Below are 13,439 nucleotides of genomic sequence, written 5' to 3'. Positions count from 1 at the left end.
TCGTGGCATCTGAATGTGGTCCTAGGTCAACTCATGCGTCACCCATTCGAGCCCATCCATAAAGCCGACTTGAAGTATCTTTCGTGGAAAGTATCACTGCTCTTAGCCTTAACATCCGCCAGGAGGGTTAGTGATATCCAAGCTTTCACTGTGCATCATCCTTTCCTGCAATTCACAAGTGATTCTGTGATACTTCGCACAAATCCTAAATACATTCTGAAAGTACCTTCGGATTTCCATCTGAACGAACCTATTGTTCTTAAGTCGTTCTTTCCAGACCCGCAAACACCTGCGGAAAGAGCTTTACACTCGCTTGACATTAAAAGATGTCTTAAATTCTATCTACAAAGAACGTCTACTGTACGCACTTCTGACCAGTTGTTCATTACCTACGGTGCGATTCGTAAGGGGCAGGCAGTTTCAAAACAGACTATTGCAAGATGGATATCTGCTGCCATTGCCTTTTGCCATGCACAGGCTGGGAGACCTTTACCATCTGCGCCCCGAGCGCACTCTACAAGAGCGGTCTCCTCATCTACGGCCTTATTTGCTGGAGTTCCTCTTCCGCAGATCTGCAAAGCGGCTACTTGGGCTAGTCGCCATACCTTTACCAGACATTACTGTCTAGAGTCAATCAGCGAGGCTGATACTTCTGTGGGTCGAGCTGTTCTACGGAATCTGTTTCATTAAGGTGAGCCTCTGTTTCCCACCTCCTTGTTTTCTGCTGTCAGACGCTTCTTATGTTATGTTTTCACATATTTCCATGATTGCATTATGTTATGCTTTATACTATATGTGTATTTTCACTTTGCATTGTTATTTGCATTACTAACTGACAAGCTTGACGTTATGGGCGTCTGTTCAGCAAGGATATGTACTGCTCGCTACTCTGATTCAGGCATGTGAATCTATGAAAGACACCCCTAATACTGGAGAAGAACAATAGTTACTTACCTGTAATCTGTGGTTCTCCAGTATTGGTGTCTTTCATAGATTCACATGCAACCCGCACACCTCCCCTCAGAGGCTTTTTAGGCTATTATGGTTTACCTTCACTCCTTGCGAGAAAATCTGAGAGCCTGAGCCTCTGGGGAGAACATTCTGGTGGGTGCTGGCGCCTGATTGGCTGTAGTTTGGACTATACATAATGACTATGAGAGTCATAGATGTGGAAGTTTTTTGCCTACTGTAGCATTGGCTGCTTTACTTCCTGGTTCTTTTTCTATTAGTATTACTACATATTTATGGCATATTATTGCTTTTTTATGTACCATGGGACTCCCACTCCGACGACGGGGAATGATTCAGGCATGTGAATCTATGAAAGACACCAATACTGGAAAACCACAGATTACAGGTAAGTAACTATTGTTCTTTTTTGGTGATGACCTTTCACCCAAAAAGGTGCCTACCCAGAGACATGTGCATGCTTTAGTCATATCGTTTTGTCCTTCTTACATTTCCTGAGGCATGTATTGATAAGGAGCTACTTCTACCTTAATTCAGGTATGCAAAGAGCGAACAGACTGACAAAACGCACATGGCATAGAAACTTCACCTGTAGGCGTTCTTATTCTGACTGCACTTCCATTAGCCAGCTAGGGTTTCTGTTCATGGGTTATTAGGAGGGCATTATATGCACTGGATCTACAGCTTACTGGACACAAATTAAATCTTATCTGTTCACAGCAATTGTTCACATAGAGCCAGCTGATGAAGCCATATTTTCGCTTCAGTGAGGCTCTTGTGTACCTAATTTTAACAACAACATAGAAAGCACATTACTTCCTTGGGCTATATAGACCGGAATACCGAAACACCAATAGGCTTCTGGTTATCCCAACTTCCTTACTGCATACCTACTGTTAGGTGCTTCAAAAACCCTCTGCCTCATCCTCACAGTGTCTTCTTGACCACTCTTCCAGAGGGGATTCAAAGCGCATGTATGTCATTGAACAAAAGGGTTTACGTGGAGGAATCGGGCACTATGGACAGCCAACGTTTCTTTTCTGCTAGCAAAAGGAACAAACCCATTGTGAGAAATGGCAGATTTTGAAACACTGCTCCTCCCTCCTTCCTGATTATGTGCGGTTCACTTTTCCACAACTCTTTAAGTGTGTGATGAATACATTGTAACCGGGGCTGGCCTGGGTATCACCCAGGGCTTTTTGACCTGGAGCCAGAGCTTTGCAACATGAGTATGCTGTCCTGTTTTCAGTGTTTGTTTTGTGGGTTTTAGTGGTGTTTTCTGAGTGTTTTCCAATTGATTTGATGTCCGTGACGGTCAGTGTTTATTCAGCTTTCGAACTCTCAACATGTACAAAAACTGTGTTTTTCCCAGTGTTTGCCAAACATGTTTTTTTGAGTGATTGTTATACAGCACATATTTAATTTCAAGAAGAGGTAAAGAAGGGTATTTAGTATCTTCCCTTTGGCAGTGTGTCTAAGGGACTTAAGTTAGACGGTTTTAAGCATTGAAAGTTTATGTATTGTACTCACTCACATCTCATTACCCTCTCACATCTCATTACCTTACCCACTGTGTCGGGCCTCTGTCTGGTTTACAAGACTATAATGGATTAAAAAAGTTAGTGTGTATACTCAAATGTTTAATAAACACATTTCTGGACCTTGTTAGGTGTCAATCACCTACTCCTTACAGAATATTATGATATTGTAGGGTTGATCAACCCTGCCAATAGCATGGTACCTTGTGAAATCTTTAAAACGTTGAATTATACCAGATTTATTTGTAGCCCTGCACCTGAAGTCACATGAAACTTGATGCTTTTTAGGCATGCTTGCCAGTGCTTTTCTGAACTCTTTGACTACAATAAGGTGGTTCTGCTGTTGTTGTGTAGGTATTTATAGCTGCCAAATGTCCCCATGGCAATTGTCTCACTTTAAGTCAGGCCTGACCTTGCAATTAACATGACATACTTTTCAGTACTCAAAATGTTGCTGTTAACACTGTAAATGTGGGCTCAATAAATGCAGCAGTAAAGAACAGGTGGGTAAAAAGCCAGTATTAGTGGAAGGTTTCACTCATAACAATGGGATATCTTGTAGCTATGAATTTTGTTGGCATATGTAAAGCCTTCTGTCGTGTTTTCATCACTATCTAATGTGCATGGTTACAGCCCTCTATAAATAGGTACTTGTCGCTACAACTTGCATTGAATGTTTGAAGCCTGGGGTGTTTGGCAAGTGACCTGCTATCAATATTGACTTGTTAGAAAAGGGGGATGATGTATCAAAGGGTTTTACCCAATGTGTGTCTTTTTGGATATGTGTTAGTATGTATTGGACAAGATTCTTATGAGGCAACCATTTCACCAACCAGTGAAAGACTTAAAACTGCCAAAAGATCAACAATGATTTTAATTTTCCCAGATTCAATTCTCTACAGTGTACAAAATAATTAAGTAGGGCGTGGTTTGACCGCAGACTAAGATGGCTGCATCTTAGTGGAGCTCCAGACGGAGCCCTGTAATCCGTCAGTAATTGGAGTCCTGAGGGATGACAGTAACTGGCAGATGAAGAGCAGGGGTGTGGGAGCCGTTTTCCTCCCCCACCCAGAGGCCCCATTTTGGTGTTGTGGACCACACAGTGCGTCCAAGGAACCAGAGTTGTTGGCGGTGCGGTGCCTGGGCCCTACGAGCCTGGAATATCGGAACGCAAATACTGGCGAAAAGAGGGCTGCCTGGAGCTGCTATCTGCAGAGACTGGATGGCGTGTGAGGGGTGTCTGCAAGAGGTTCACACCTATCAGGCTTGAGGAGCCGGGGACGGCCTGGGGCGGCTTGAGATTTGAAGCCGCTGATGGGCTTGGGTTGTGGCAGAGAGCAGGGCCGTGCTCAGAAGGTCGGAAGTGGAGGCCGAGACCTGCGGGGCGAGACTGGTAGCCGGCCGAGGAACAGCCATTGTGCTCTCCTTTCCAACCGGCCCTATTCAAGAGACATGAGTGGTTGGCTGGTTGGGAAGCCGGGCCAGGCCTGCAGTGGTAGCAGCCATTGCCCCCCACCCACGCAGAGAGGCCGCAGGCTGGAGGTGAGAGGGGCCATGGCAGGAGGGTGTGTGCAGTGAAGTTCCGGGCAGCAGAGGAGGACCGCAGGAGTGGACTTGGCACAACACAACGAAGGAGAGTATAGATCGAGATGAGACGGGCCGGCTGTCTCAGTGTTTTTGCAATGGCGGAGATCAAGCTGTACTTAGCAGGTGGTATCCCTCCCTCCGCGTTCCCAGGATCGCCGCATTCCCCTCCCCAAGCAGCCTGGGTCCTGGAGGGAGGTAGGCCCGTTGTGAAACATTTTCCAAGAGGCAGGATGTGCCACGGAGGCCTGGTTGGCTGGGAAATCTTAAAAAAGACGACAATCAGCAGTGCTGTAGGGAGAATCTGCATATCTGCTCCCCTGTGTTGGGCTCGACATGGTCCACGAACAAAGGCTTATCTGTTGTCTCCATCTCCCTTCCTGCATGCATGGGGTTGGAAGTGCCTTGTCCAGATCTAGAGATCAGGATAAGAAAGGATGGTGAAACCAGAGGGAGTGGGGCCCCCTCAACCAAACAAAATGGACACATATGCTGTCCCCAGGCCTTCCAAAGTTCCAGAGGGAGAGGCAGAGCCCTCCCTAACTGCCATAATGGTGGCGATAAGGGATGTGAAGAGCGCGCTGGAGCCAAAAATAGATTCAATATGTATATGTTACGTTAATCAGAGCGGACCTTTCCAAGCTCAGTGATCGTTTCCACGACCGAAAATAACATCACCCAGCTGCAAGCCACAACAAAATGCCTAGAGTCTCAGGTACTCACACTGACACAGCAGGCCACACATATGGCAGCAAGACTAGAAGAAGATCAAGAAGGGAGAGCGAGGAGAAATAATTCAAGCAGTGGGGATCCCAGAGGGGCTGGAGGGCCCCAGTGTTGATCTCTCCTGGAAGATTTATTTCATTGTGAACAAGCTCCTACCAAAAAGACCTTCAAAATGTGTTTCAATTGAAAGAGCACATAGAACTTCAGTGCCCCCGCCTCGAACGATTATCCCAAAAATATTTAATTATCGAGACTGGGATGCAATCCTCCAGGTGGCTAGATCAATTAGTGAAATGTGGGTATCATAAAGAAATATTTCTGCAATCTTTCCTTCCCCAGAACAGGGATCATTTTCAGTTACTGATTGTTGTCACTGTCTTAAAGGGTTCCTAATCAACGTCCCACCTATTTAATGGGGTCTCCTTATGATCGTCTACTCTCTTGTCGATTGTGCCTACTCACATTGCAGGTATTTTTTACCGCAATTCTCTTAGAAAGGAGGATTAAACAACTACCAGTTTTAACTAAAGTATCAGTGTACACATTTTCTGCCTGATAAAGGTGGACTATGGCCATGGTACTCTTTCCTACATCAACTTGACCCAAAAACAACTTCATAGTTTTATGTTAATCATAGAAAGAAATACAGGGTTGCCACCCCACCCAGCAGAATGGAAGGTTAGACACACAACCCACGTTCATTGACTACACTGCTGATAAGCCATAAAGCAGGCTATCACATTGCACCCAACAGCACTTGCCACCAAGACACATGAGGCAGAAACAACCACACAGCCACCAACTCCAGGCCTAGACTATTAGACTATCCCTAATTATTGGACAAAGAGCATGTTAATTCCCCATGAGATGTAAGAATAACTGGTAAATGGCATCCAGAAGACCGCTTAGACCCCAAAATTGGGGACCAATAGCTCATTGAACATTTAACAGCCACGCAATCATAGATGGAAAAGTCCACCATACCCAGAACATATAATCACAGGATGACTCAGACTTCAGCCTGAGAATTGCATACTGAAGCACCCCAGGAGAGCGTTACACACTTTGCACACAGTGTTTGCAGGTGTTACGTCATAGAAATGCCAACAACATAACACGTTTTTTAATGTTTTATTTAAACTGAAAACGTGAAAAGGAAGGAGACAATCTCCAAACGTGTTGGCTCTGGAACACGTCAGCTATGCATTGACTTACAAGGAACTATCTGAAGGTATTAATGCTTTATGTGAAATATTTATGGGATTTATTTCGCGCACTCGAGGTGTGCCTGTCCTAACCTTCTGTTGGGCAGCAGTCTGGCCATGAGTTCATACATTTACCAAGAATTGTTGCCTTGACTTCCAGGAGTGAGGATTTTTTGTGCAAGCTGCATTGCAACATGTTTTGGGCAGAATTCTAAGCTTACTCAGTAATGCTGTTTCTGATTAAAACTCTAGTCTTATGGAGATTCGTTATTGCCCTCACATTTGATGAAGGAATGATTTGGTAATTATCTTAATGGGGATCTCTAGAAAATGGCATGTTTTCATAAGGACCTTTGTGGGTGAGGCAGATGAGGCGCAATTGATGTCACAGGCACGGGCTGCACGATTTTAGAGCAGCAACATCAGTTCCAGGAGTCGTGAACCTGTGGTTGGTACCATAGTGGCACCAGTGTTCAGTCACACTAATCCAGTCAGACACTTCAATCGTGTAGACAAGGGGTATTTAAAGAAAAAGTGTTAACTAAAAGTCGGTAATGTGCTCTTCTAATGGATACTTCTTCCCACATATTCATTTCCTTATCTAGAAGGACTCCTATAACAACGCCCACATCGGGTGGAAAATCAAAATAATTGGATTGTGATTGCCCAGCTGAAATGATCTGCAGTGTAGGAATCAGATTGGCTTGTATCCCATTGCATCCTAAATATCCATTTACTTTATATTGATCACTTTTCTCTACACCATAGCGAAAAGGGATGTTGTTGGATCAATGTTAATGCTCTGGCAAGATTGAGTCACAGACATAGTTGTATGTTGCTATAGGACGTGGAAAGGTCGGCTCCTCCTCTCTATATGCTCCACTAATAGATGCCCCATTTTATAGCTTTTTTCACCCCTAAACAGTGTGTATCAGGGGAGTAGAAGAACAAGACCAGGAAGGTGCATAATTCCCTCCCTATGGTGAGGATTCTGACATTAGTCCTTATCACGCACAATGACCAGTATGTAGAGCATCTGAAAATCAAAGCTCAGTGTTCGCTCCCGGAAAAACACCAATATCTGCAGACCCGCCCAGACAAAGCACTCTAAAATGTAGGTTCTCCATGGTGGGTAGTTGGTGACTTGCTATAGCTGCCTCAGTGCTGTAACGCCTTTTAGAAATGGTCAGTCACCCTCTTTGTGAACACTGTGAGAACAAATTTGACTCCTATAAGGCTGTTACCTTTCTGTTACTGACCTCTCCATCAAGCTGATTTGATCTCTTGTGTTCTATTGATAATTACTAACTCTTCCAGACGACACCCCTTCTTTGTTCTGCACCATTAAATAAAAGTAGAGATAACCCTGCGTAATTATAATTGCTGAAAGTATTTTGCTCCTTTTTTACAGGACCAGTTCAACAGTGAAGCGGCTTCTGCCTATAGCAGCCTGACACACGAGGAGGTGGTGAAGGAGCTGCTCAAGCACAAGGAACTCCTGAAAAAGAAAGACACACACATCAGGGAGCTGGAAGATTACATTGATGATCTACTGGTACGGGTGATGGAGGAGACCCCCGGTATCCTGCGCGTGCCCTATGAGCGGGCTCGCCGGGCAGGCAAATTCTCTAAAAGCTAGTAGTTGCTGAAGACCTGCTTGGAGAAACGAGCCCTGTGCGCCCTTCATGCTTCCACTCCTTTGATATTTTGTATGAGATCTCTTCAGTCTTTTGATTGAGGCTGTTTTTTGGTTTCATTTATGGCGAAATCCACAGCCTGGGATGGACTAAGGTATACACTTGGAAGCATGCCTAGGTCTTCTGGGCATGGTGAACAGCGGGACCAATGTGCCTAATGAGTCATCTTTGTGGCTCGTGTGCATACGGTACATAGTCAACATGGTGTCCAGTGCTTCAGGACTGGTGGTGGCGGCACCCATCCCTTGTGACACTGTGGTAGCTCATTGCTCCTGGTTTGGACTCTTGTTTCACTTAGGTGACCTTTGCCTGGCCGTAGAGGTAGGACCTGTTTAGTTGTTGAAGCAAACGACTTAGCCAACTGGTTATAAAAGTTGCACTTTTTCCGAGTTGGCGAGAACTAAAAGAGTGGGATTTAGGAGGAAGGGATACACGGTACAAAAACTGAGATGGGTGACAGATTCGTGGATATATAATTGCAGGGCGAGGTGTATGGTTTGTTATAGCAGTCTAAGGTTGGTCTTGGCATTAAAAATATTATGGTTAAACATAATTCTGTATCCTGACATTTGCACCTCGGGTCCACCAGCCATTGACATGGGTGACTCCCAGTGTTGCTCTGTATGACGTGGCTAAGATACCAAGAGCTAGAAGCTTCTGCCTTGCAGAAATAATAATAATTTTGTATTTGTATAGAGCACATATCACCCCCAGGGGGGGTCTCAAAGCGCTGGTACGCATACCGCTGTGGAACCCATCCTGGCTTTCCCTGTGAAGTGCCCACTCCTGGGCACCCCCAAGGTGAAGCCAAGCATCCCAGCGTTGTTGGGGCCGTTGTGGAGATTAAGCAAGCTATTGCCCAGAGTTGCAGAGTGGGACCCATGATTAGAGTAGGCACCTAGGCGAGAATTATGGAGTCCGTTGACACTGAGCCCAAGATCCTGCCGCGTCGGGTCTTGAACCCTGGTCCCGGGCCTGAGCTCTGCTTCAGGGTCTGCCGCCTCTAACCAGTGAGCCACACTTCTCCACAAATGATCCGTTATTCCTGACTAGGCCACTAGACTGCCTCTGCTGGACATGTGCCTGTTACCGACAGCTGCTGTGATTGGACTATTGTTCTATAATGAAGTATTTATAAGAATTCTTGACCTTTATAGCATGACTAATCATATGGGATCAGTAGTGTGTGGTTTTGCGTATACATTTTTTTGTTTAAAAGGGCTTTGGCTGTAAGCTTTCATACGTTTGCGTCTGTTAATGGTAGTAGTGCTTGCAGCTTGTCACACAGAACGATTGCGTACTAAGCGCATAACCCTGCTTCAGATTTTAGCAATCAGGAAATTATTCTTGTCTGACGTTGGAGAAAGGGTACCTGCTACTCAAAACCGGGTGACGCTGTGGCCGCATGATCCACGAAAGTCCCTGAGGGATACTTGACCAATGACAGTCATGTTGCTCAAGCTTTAATTTTCTGTTGACTTTATGTTTGGTGACCAAGCAGGTATGTAGGACTGAACTATTAGGGTGAGGATCCAGCTCTCCACTCACCTCTATCACTCAACGGACCAGTTTTGAAGGAAATACAAGTTCAATTAAGTGATTCTTTCCAGCTTTGGATCTGCAGAATACTTGAATGCCAGGGTGCAGTGAAGGAGGAAACACATCTAACATCATCCTTCTGGGTGAAAGAAACTTTGTATTTTGGGACTGCAGCGTTGTCTGGTAGGTCTTAACATAAGTATGCTAAAGCGCCAAGGTGACTGCCATTTAGCACCCAAGCACTTGATGGGAGTTCTAGTCTTGTTTCACTTTAGTTCAACCTTTTGAATAAAAGAACCAGATTGCAATGGTTTCAAAAAAGGAAAGAGCAGAAATGTGAACTGGGTGTGCCTGACAACATGGAGTCACTTGTTAACCCAGAAAGTGGCATGTACTTTACATTCTCTATGCATGCCACTCTACCTATGCCATCGCAAGAGAAGCAAAGTGCCTCATGACTAGCTATTGTAAACCTCTCTGTTTCCCTTCTTCCACAGCACTTTTCTTTTTACCCCTTCCCTTCCTCCTAAACTATTGAAAATGAACCTGAACATATTTTGCTCGCTATTCATTTGGGTCTAATATTATGTTTTCCGTAGATTTGTTTTATGACTAAAAGGTGCATGCACTTTATATTCAGGATACATCTTTGTATTTTACACTACTTGCTTGGGAATTTTTGTTAGCTACATGTGACTTAGTAGTTTTGAATGTAGCCAGATACGGCATGCACAGTTATTCATGAGGACATTTTCTGATGGGTACTTCTACAGGCAGATTCTTCACTTTGGAATATCCCCAGACGTCAAACTAGATCCTGATTTTTGTTTTTCATACAGTGCTATTGTGCACCGCAAGGTGGTATTGTGCAGCTCCTTGTTGGCTCCATGCCACCTTCGAAGTGATGTAGTGGAGCTGCATATAAGCTCCACTACTGTGTGCTGACTGGCTTTTCCATGCCTCCGACGCTGAATTAAGAGCTCTGCTACCTAATTTATCAGTTTTTTGTCAGCTTCCAAAATGGTTTTTACAGTGTGCTAGGATATGATATCCCCCTTGAAAAGAGCAAGTTTCAAGCCCTGGCCATGACGAAGGATGCAGATGTAGGTAATGGACTCCCATGAGGTGTGTCTGATATCTGGGTTTGGGATATGAATTGAAGTTGTATACATGCACTAATGCAGACGAGACCTGGAGGTGAAGTTGTATGTCAGCGAACAAAAGAACTAGTTGTTGACTTCACGTATATCCCCCTTCCTTTCCATGTCAATACTCTGGACCTGGTGTCTGTCCTGGGACCTCTCCTGCGACTGTTTAACTTTGCGCACAAAGCCCTCCAATAAGTCCAAATACAAGCATAAGAATGCAAAGTAGAACTCGCCTCCATTCAGCCACTGTAACTCCAAAGAGAAGACCCAAGACTTTCATGATGGAAGTCAAAATCTTTCAATTTCACCAGCCATGGAACTAATTCCTCAATTTGTCTAGATGTGCCTCACATTTCCTGGCCCATCATGCACCCTGCAGCAAATCAAGGACTCCATAGAGGTCATGCTGCCAATTTTCAGTGTGTTTCTTGCTCCCTCTGGGGTGCCTTTGGGCCCCATGGAACAACCGGGGCCTCAAGTTGGGTTACTGATTTATCAGCAGTATGTCCCCTTGGGATCTGTTAAAGCACCCTTCCTTATTGACTCTGGTACAGGCTTCCACTCTGCCCCAAGCCAGTTCTTGCCACCCCAACACTGGTGCCAACACCACTGACACCAGAAGATGATCAGGTGTCGATGCCCATGTCACACACAAAACTAACTTCAGCTTGTGATCGACTCATGCTGCCCTGCAAAATTACATAAGCTCTATTCATATGTGCCTCTACCACATCACACCTGTCAGCAGGCACTTCATTATCCCTATTGGTTTTAAATCAGACCCTGTGCCAGAACAGTGTGCACCCCAGTTTGTTGATAATGGTGAAGGACATGCCCTCCACCCCTCATTATACTGGAGATGCAGACCTTGTTTTACAGAATGCGATTGGGCTGGATATCTCTTGCTTGACTCGCCACATGGGCCACCAATGGAAGAGAGTGCCTTATTTGTAGTGGTTGTTTGGAGGACAGCAGAGGTACTAGGATTACAGCATCTCTCCGTTGAGACTAAAACAAACGTTCTGACAGAAATTATGCCACTTGGCCAGCAACATCTAAGTCTCTACTTTCATTTACTGGTGACCTCGCAGATACTTTGATGGCTACTTGGTCTAAACAATGTACTTGCCCACCTGTGAATAGGCTGGTGGCCTAATGTGATAGACTGACACCTAGAGACATGTTTTTTTTTTCACCATTGCAAAGAGCCTTATTATGCAAGCTTAGACCAGTACAATGAATCCAAGTGAATTTCAAACCACTCCTGGGAATAGAAAATCTAAGTGGATTGATACTTTTGGCAAACAAATGTTTTCTTCCACGAGTCTGCCTGTTGGACCGCTACACAAATGCCGTTTGGGACATGGCCAGTGAGATCTTGCAAGTGGTCTTGATAAATCTTTAGGTCTGTTTGTCCTAGACAATACATGATGGGCAGGGCACCAAGTACGTTATCCACGTGGATTGCTTCAGTAGGGCGGTTGGTACCAGTGTTGCCCTTCATTAGCATACATGGATGAGGTCCACTGGGTCCTCTAGCAATGTACATGCCTCCCTAATGGACAGGCCCTTTGATAAGTATCACATCTCTAGTAAAAAATGCAAAATTCATGTTGGAAGGCTTTAAAGACCGTAGAGCTACAGCACTTTGCTTGGAACTGTTGGCCCCTACCACACAGTTTCTGCTTCAGTTCAGATAGTTCAGACCGGGTTCCAAAGGGCTGGCAAATAAACAGAGACTTCCCAGCCAGTGATGCAACAGACAACCCTGTCCTTTTGAGATCACGGACTTGGGTCTGGCAGGCAGGATGATGGGTAGCAAGGGCACCAGTGTTCTAGTCTTCCAATTCTTCTTCTGCTACAACAGCCAATAAATCGCTGTAGTTTGCCCTTGGTGGCGCATGCCCAACCAGTGGGAGACGGAGTTCACCTTTTCCTACTGGGGTGACGATCCATCATGTCCGACAGACTGGTCTTACAAATTGTTCATAAAGCCATGTCCTGCCTTGTCACTCCTTCCCACCCACTACCCTCTCACACCACAAATAATTTCAGAGGATCATCTGTCCATTCTGCTACAGTAAGTGACCGTGCTGCTCTCCAAGGTTGCTATCGCGAGGCTACTGGGCTTGGAAAGATCAGAGTTTGTTACTATCTCTATTTCCTCCACGTTGAGCCAATGCAAACCTATGACGCTAGCTAGGGTGCATGGGAGCACTGTTCCAAAAAAATCTCTGGATCCAGTCTGTTACCTGGGAGATATTCTAAGGAATGGAATCTGTGGTTAGATAGATAATTCAACAGAAAGAGCTTTAACAAAGATAAGTAACTTGTTCTTATAGCAGCTCTCCTTAAGATACCAAAAAGCATGCTTGCGCCAGCTCTTCTTTTTGCTGCTGCCCGCACGGGCCTTCACAAACCTATGCTGTGGCTTTAGGCTGTACTGTTGGTACTCTGGCTAAGGCAACATTGAACCCTTAATCTTAGGCAGGGTGAATTCTTCCTCAGAGTAACCCCCGTGATCAGCCAATATATGTAATTTTTGTGATCTGCTGTTTGTACAGATATGTCTTCCATAATAAAAAAAACTGACAAGTGTTCCTAAAATAAAAAAAATACATTAATGGTTCCTGTAGACTATAGAGTTATATTTTTATGAAACCTTTTTTTCCCTATGTCTACTTTGTGGTAACTTCCAAGTCATGGAGTGATTGATGCATCTGCGGTATGGAAGGACGTAGAGAACTCTCACTGTGGAGTAGGAGTTAGGGCATCACTCTGTGATCTAACTGTAGTAAGAGCCACTTCCATGTTGATGTCACTGCAGTGATGGTCATGCCCAATGTGTAGTCTCTGCAGCAAAGAAGTCGCTTGGTGTTACTTTAAGACTTTAATACTGTGATCTAATACAACCGTGATAGAAATAATGTAGTTTACACTGTGCTGCAAGCCATATAAGAATATGCATGCTGCAGGTTCTCTGTAGGCTCTTTATTTGATAGAGGGAACACTTCTAATAGTAAATGGATAGGG

The 13,439-nt window shown here is 44.8% G+C and overlaps 1 protein-coding gene across 1 annotated transcript in view; it reads left to right on the top strand.

Annotated features, from left to right (window-relative positions):
• The window catches only part of RAB11FIP2 (RAB11 family interacting protein 2), a 141,471-nt gene extending 128,436 nt beyond the window's left edge, over nucleotides 1-13,035 (top strand). Inside the window, exon 5 of the mRNA XM_078643905.1 lies at nucleotides 7,434-13,035. Within this exon, the coding sequence (XP_078500031.1) occupies nucleotides 7,434-7,661 (228 nt within the window). The 3' untranslated portion in view covers nucleotides 7,662-13,035. The remainder of the gene's footprint in view (nucleotides 1-7,433) is intronic.
• Nucleotides 13,036-13,439: the final 404 nt, after the last annotated feature.

Source organism: Lissotriton helveticus, chromosome 5_1 (assembly GCF_964261635.1).
Source record: "Lissotriton helveticus chromosome 5_1, aLisHel1.1, whole genome shotgun sequence".
In the NCBI taxonomy this organism is placed as follows: domain Eukaryota; kingdom Metazoa; phylum Chordata; class Amphibia; order Caudata; family Salamandridae; genus Lissotriton; species Lissotriton helveticus.
This window is presented reverse-complemented; position numbering and strand designations above follow the sequence as displayed.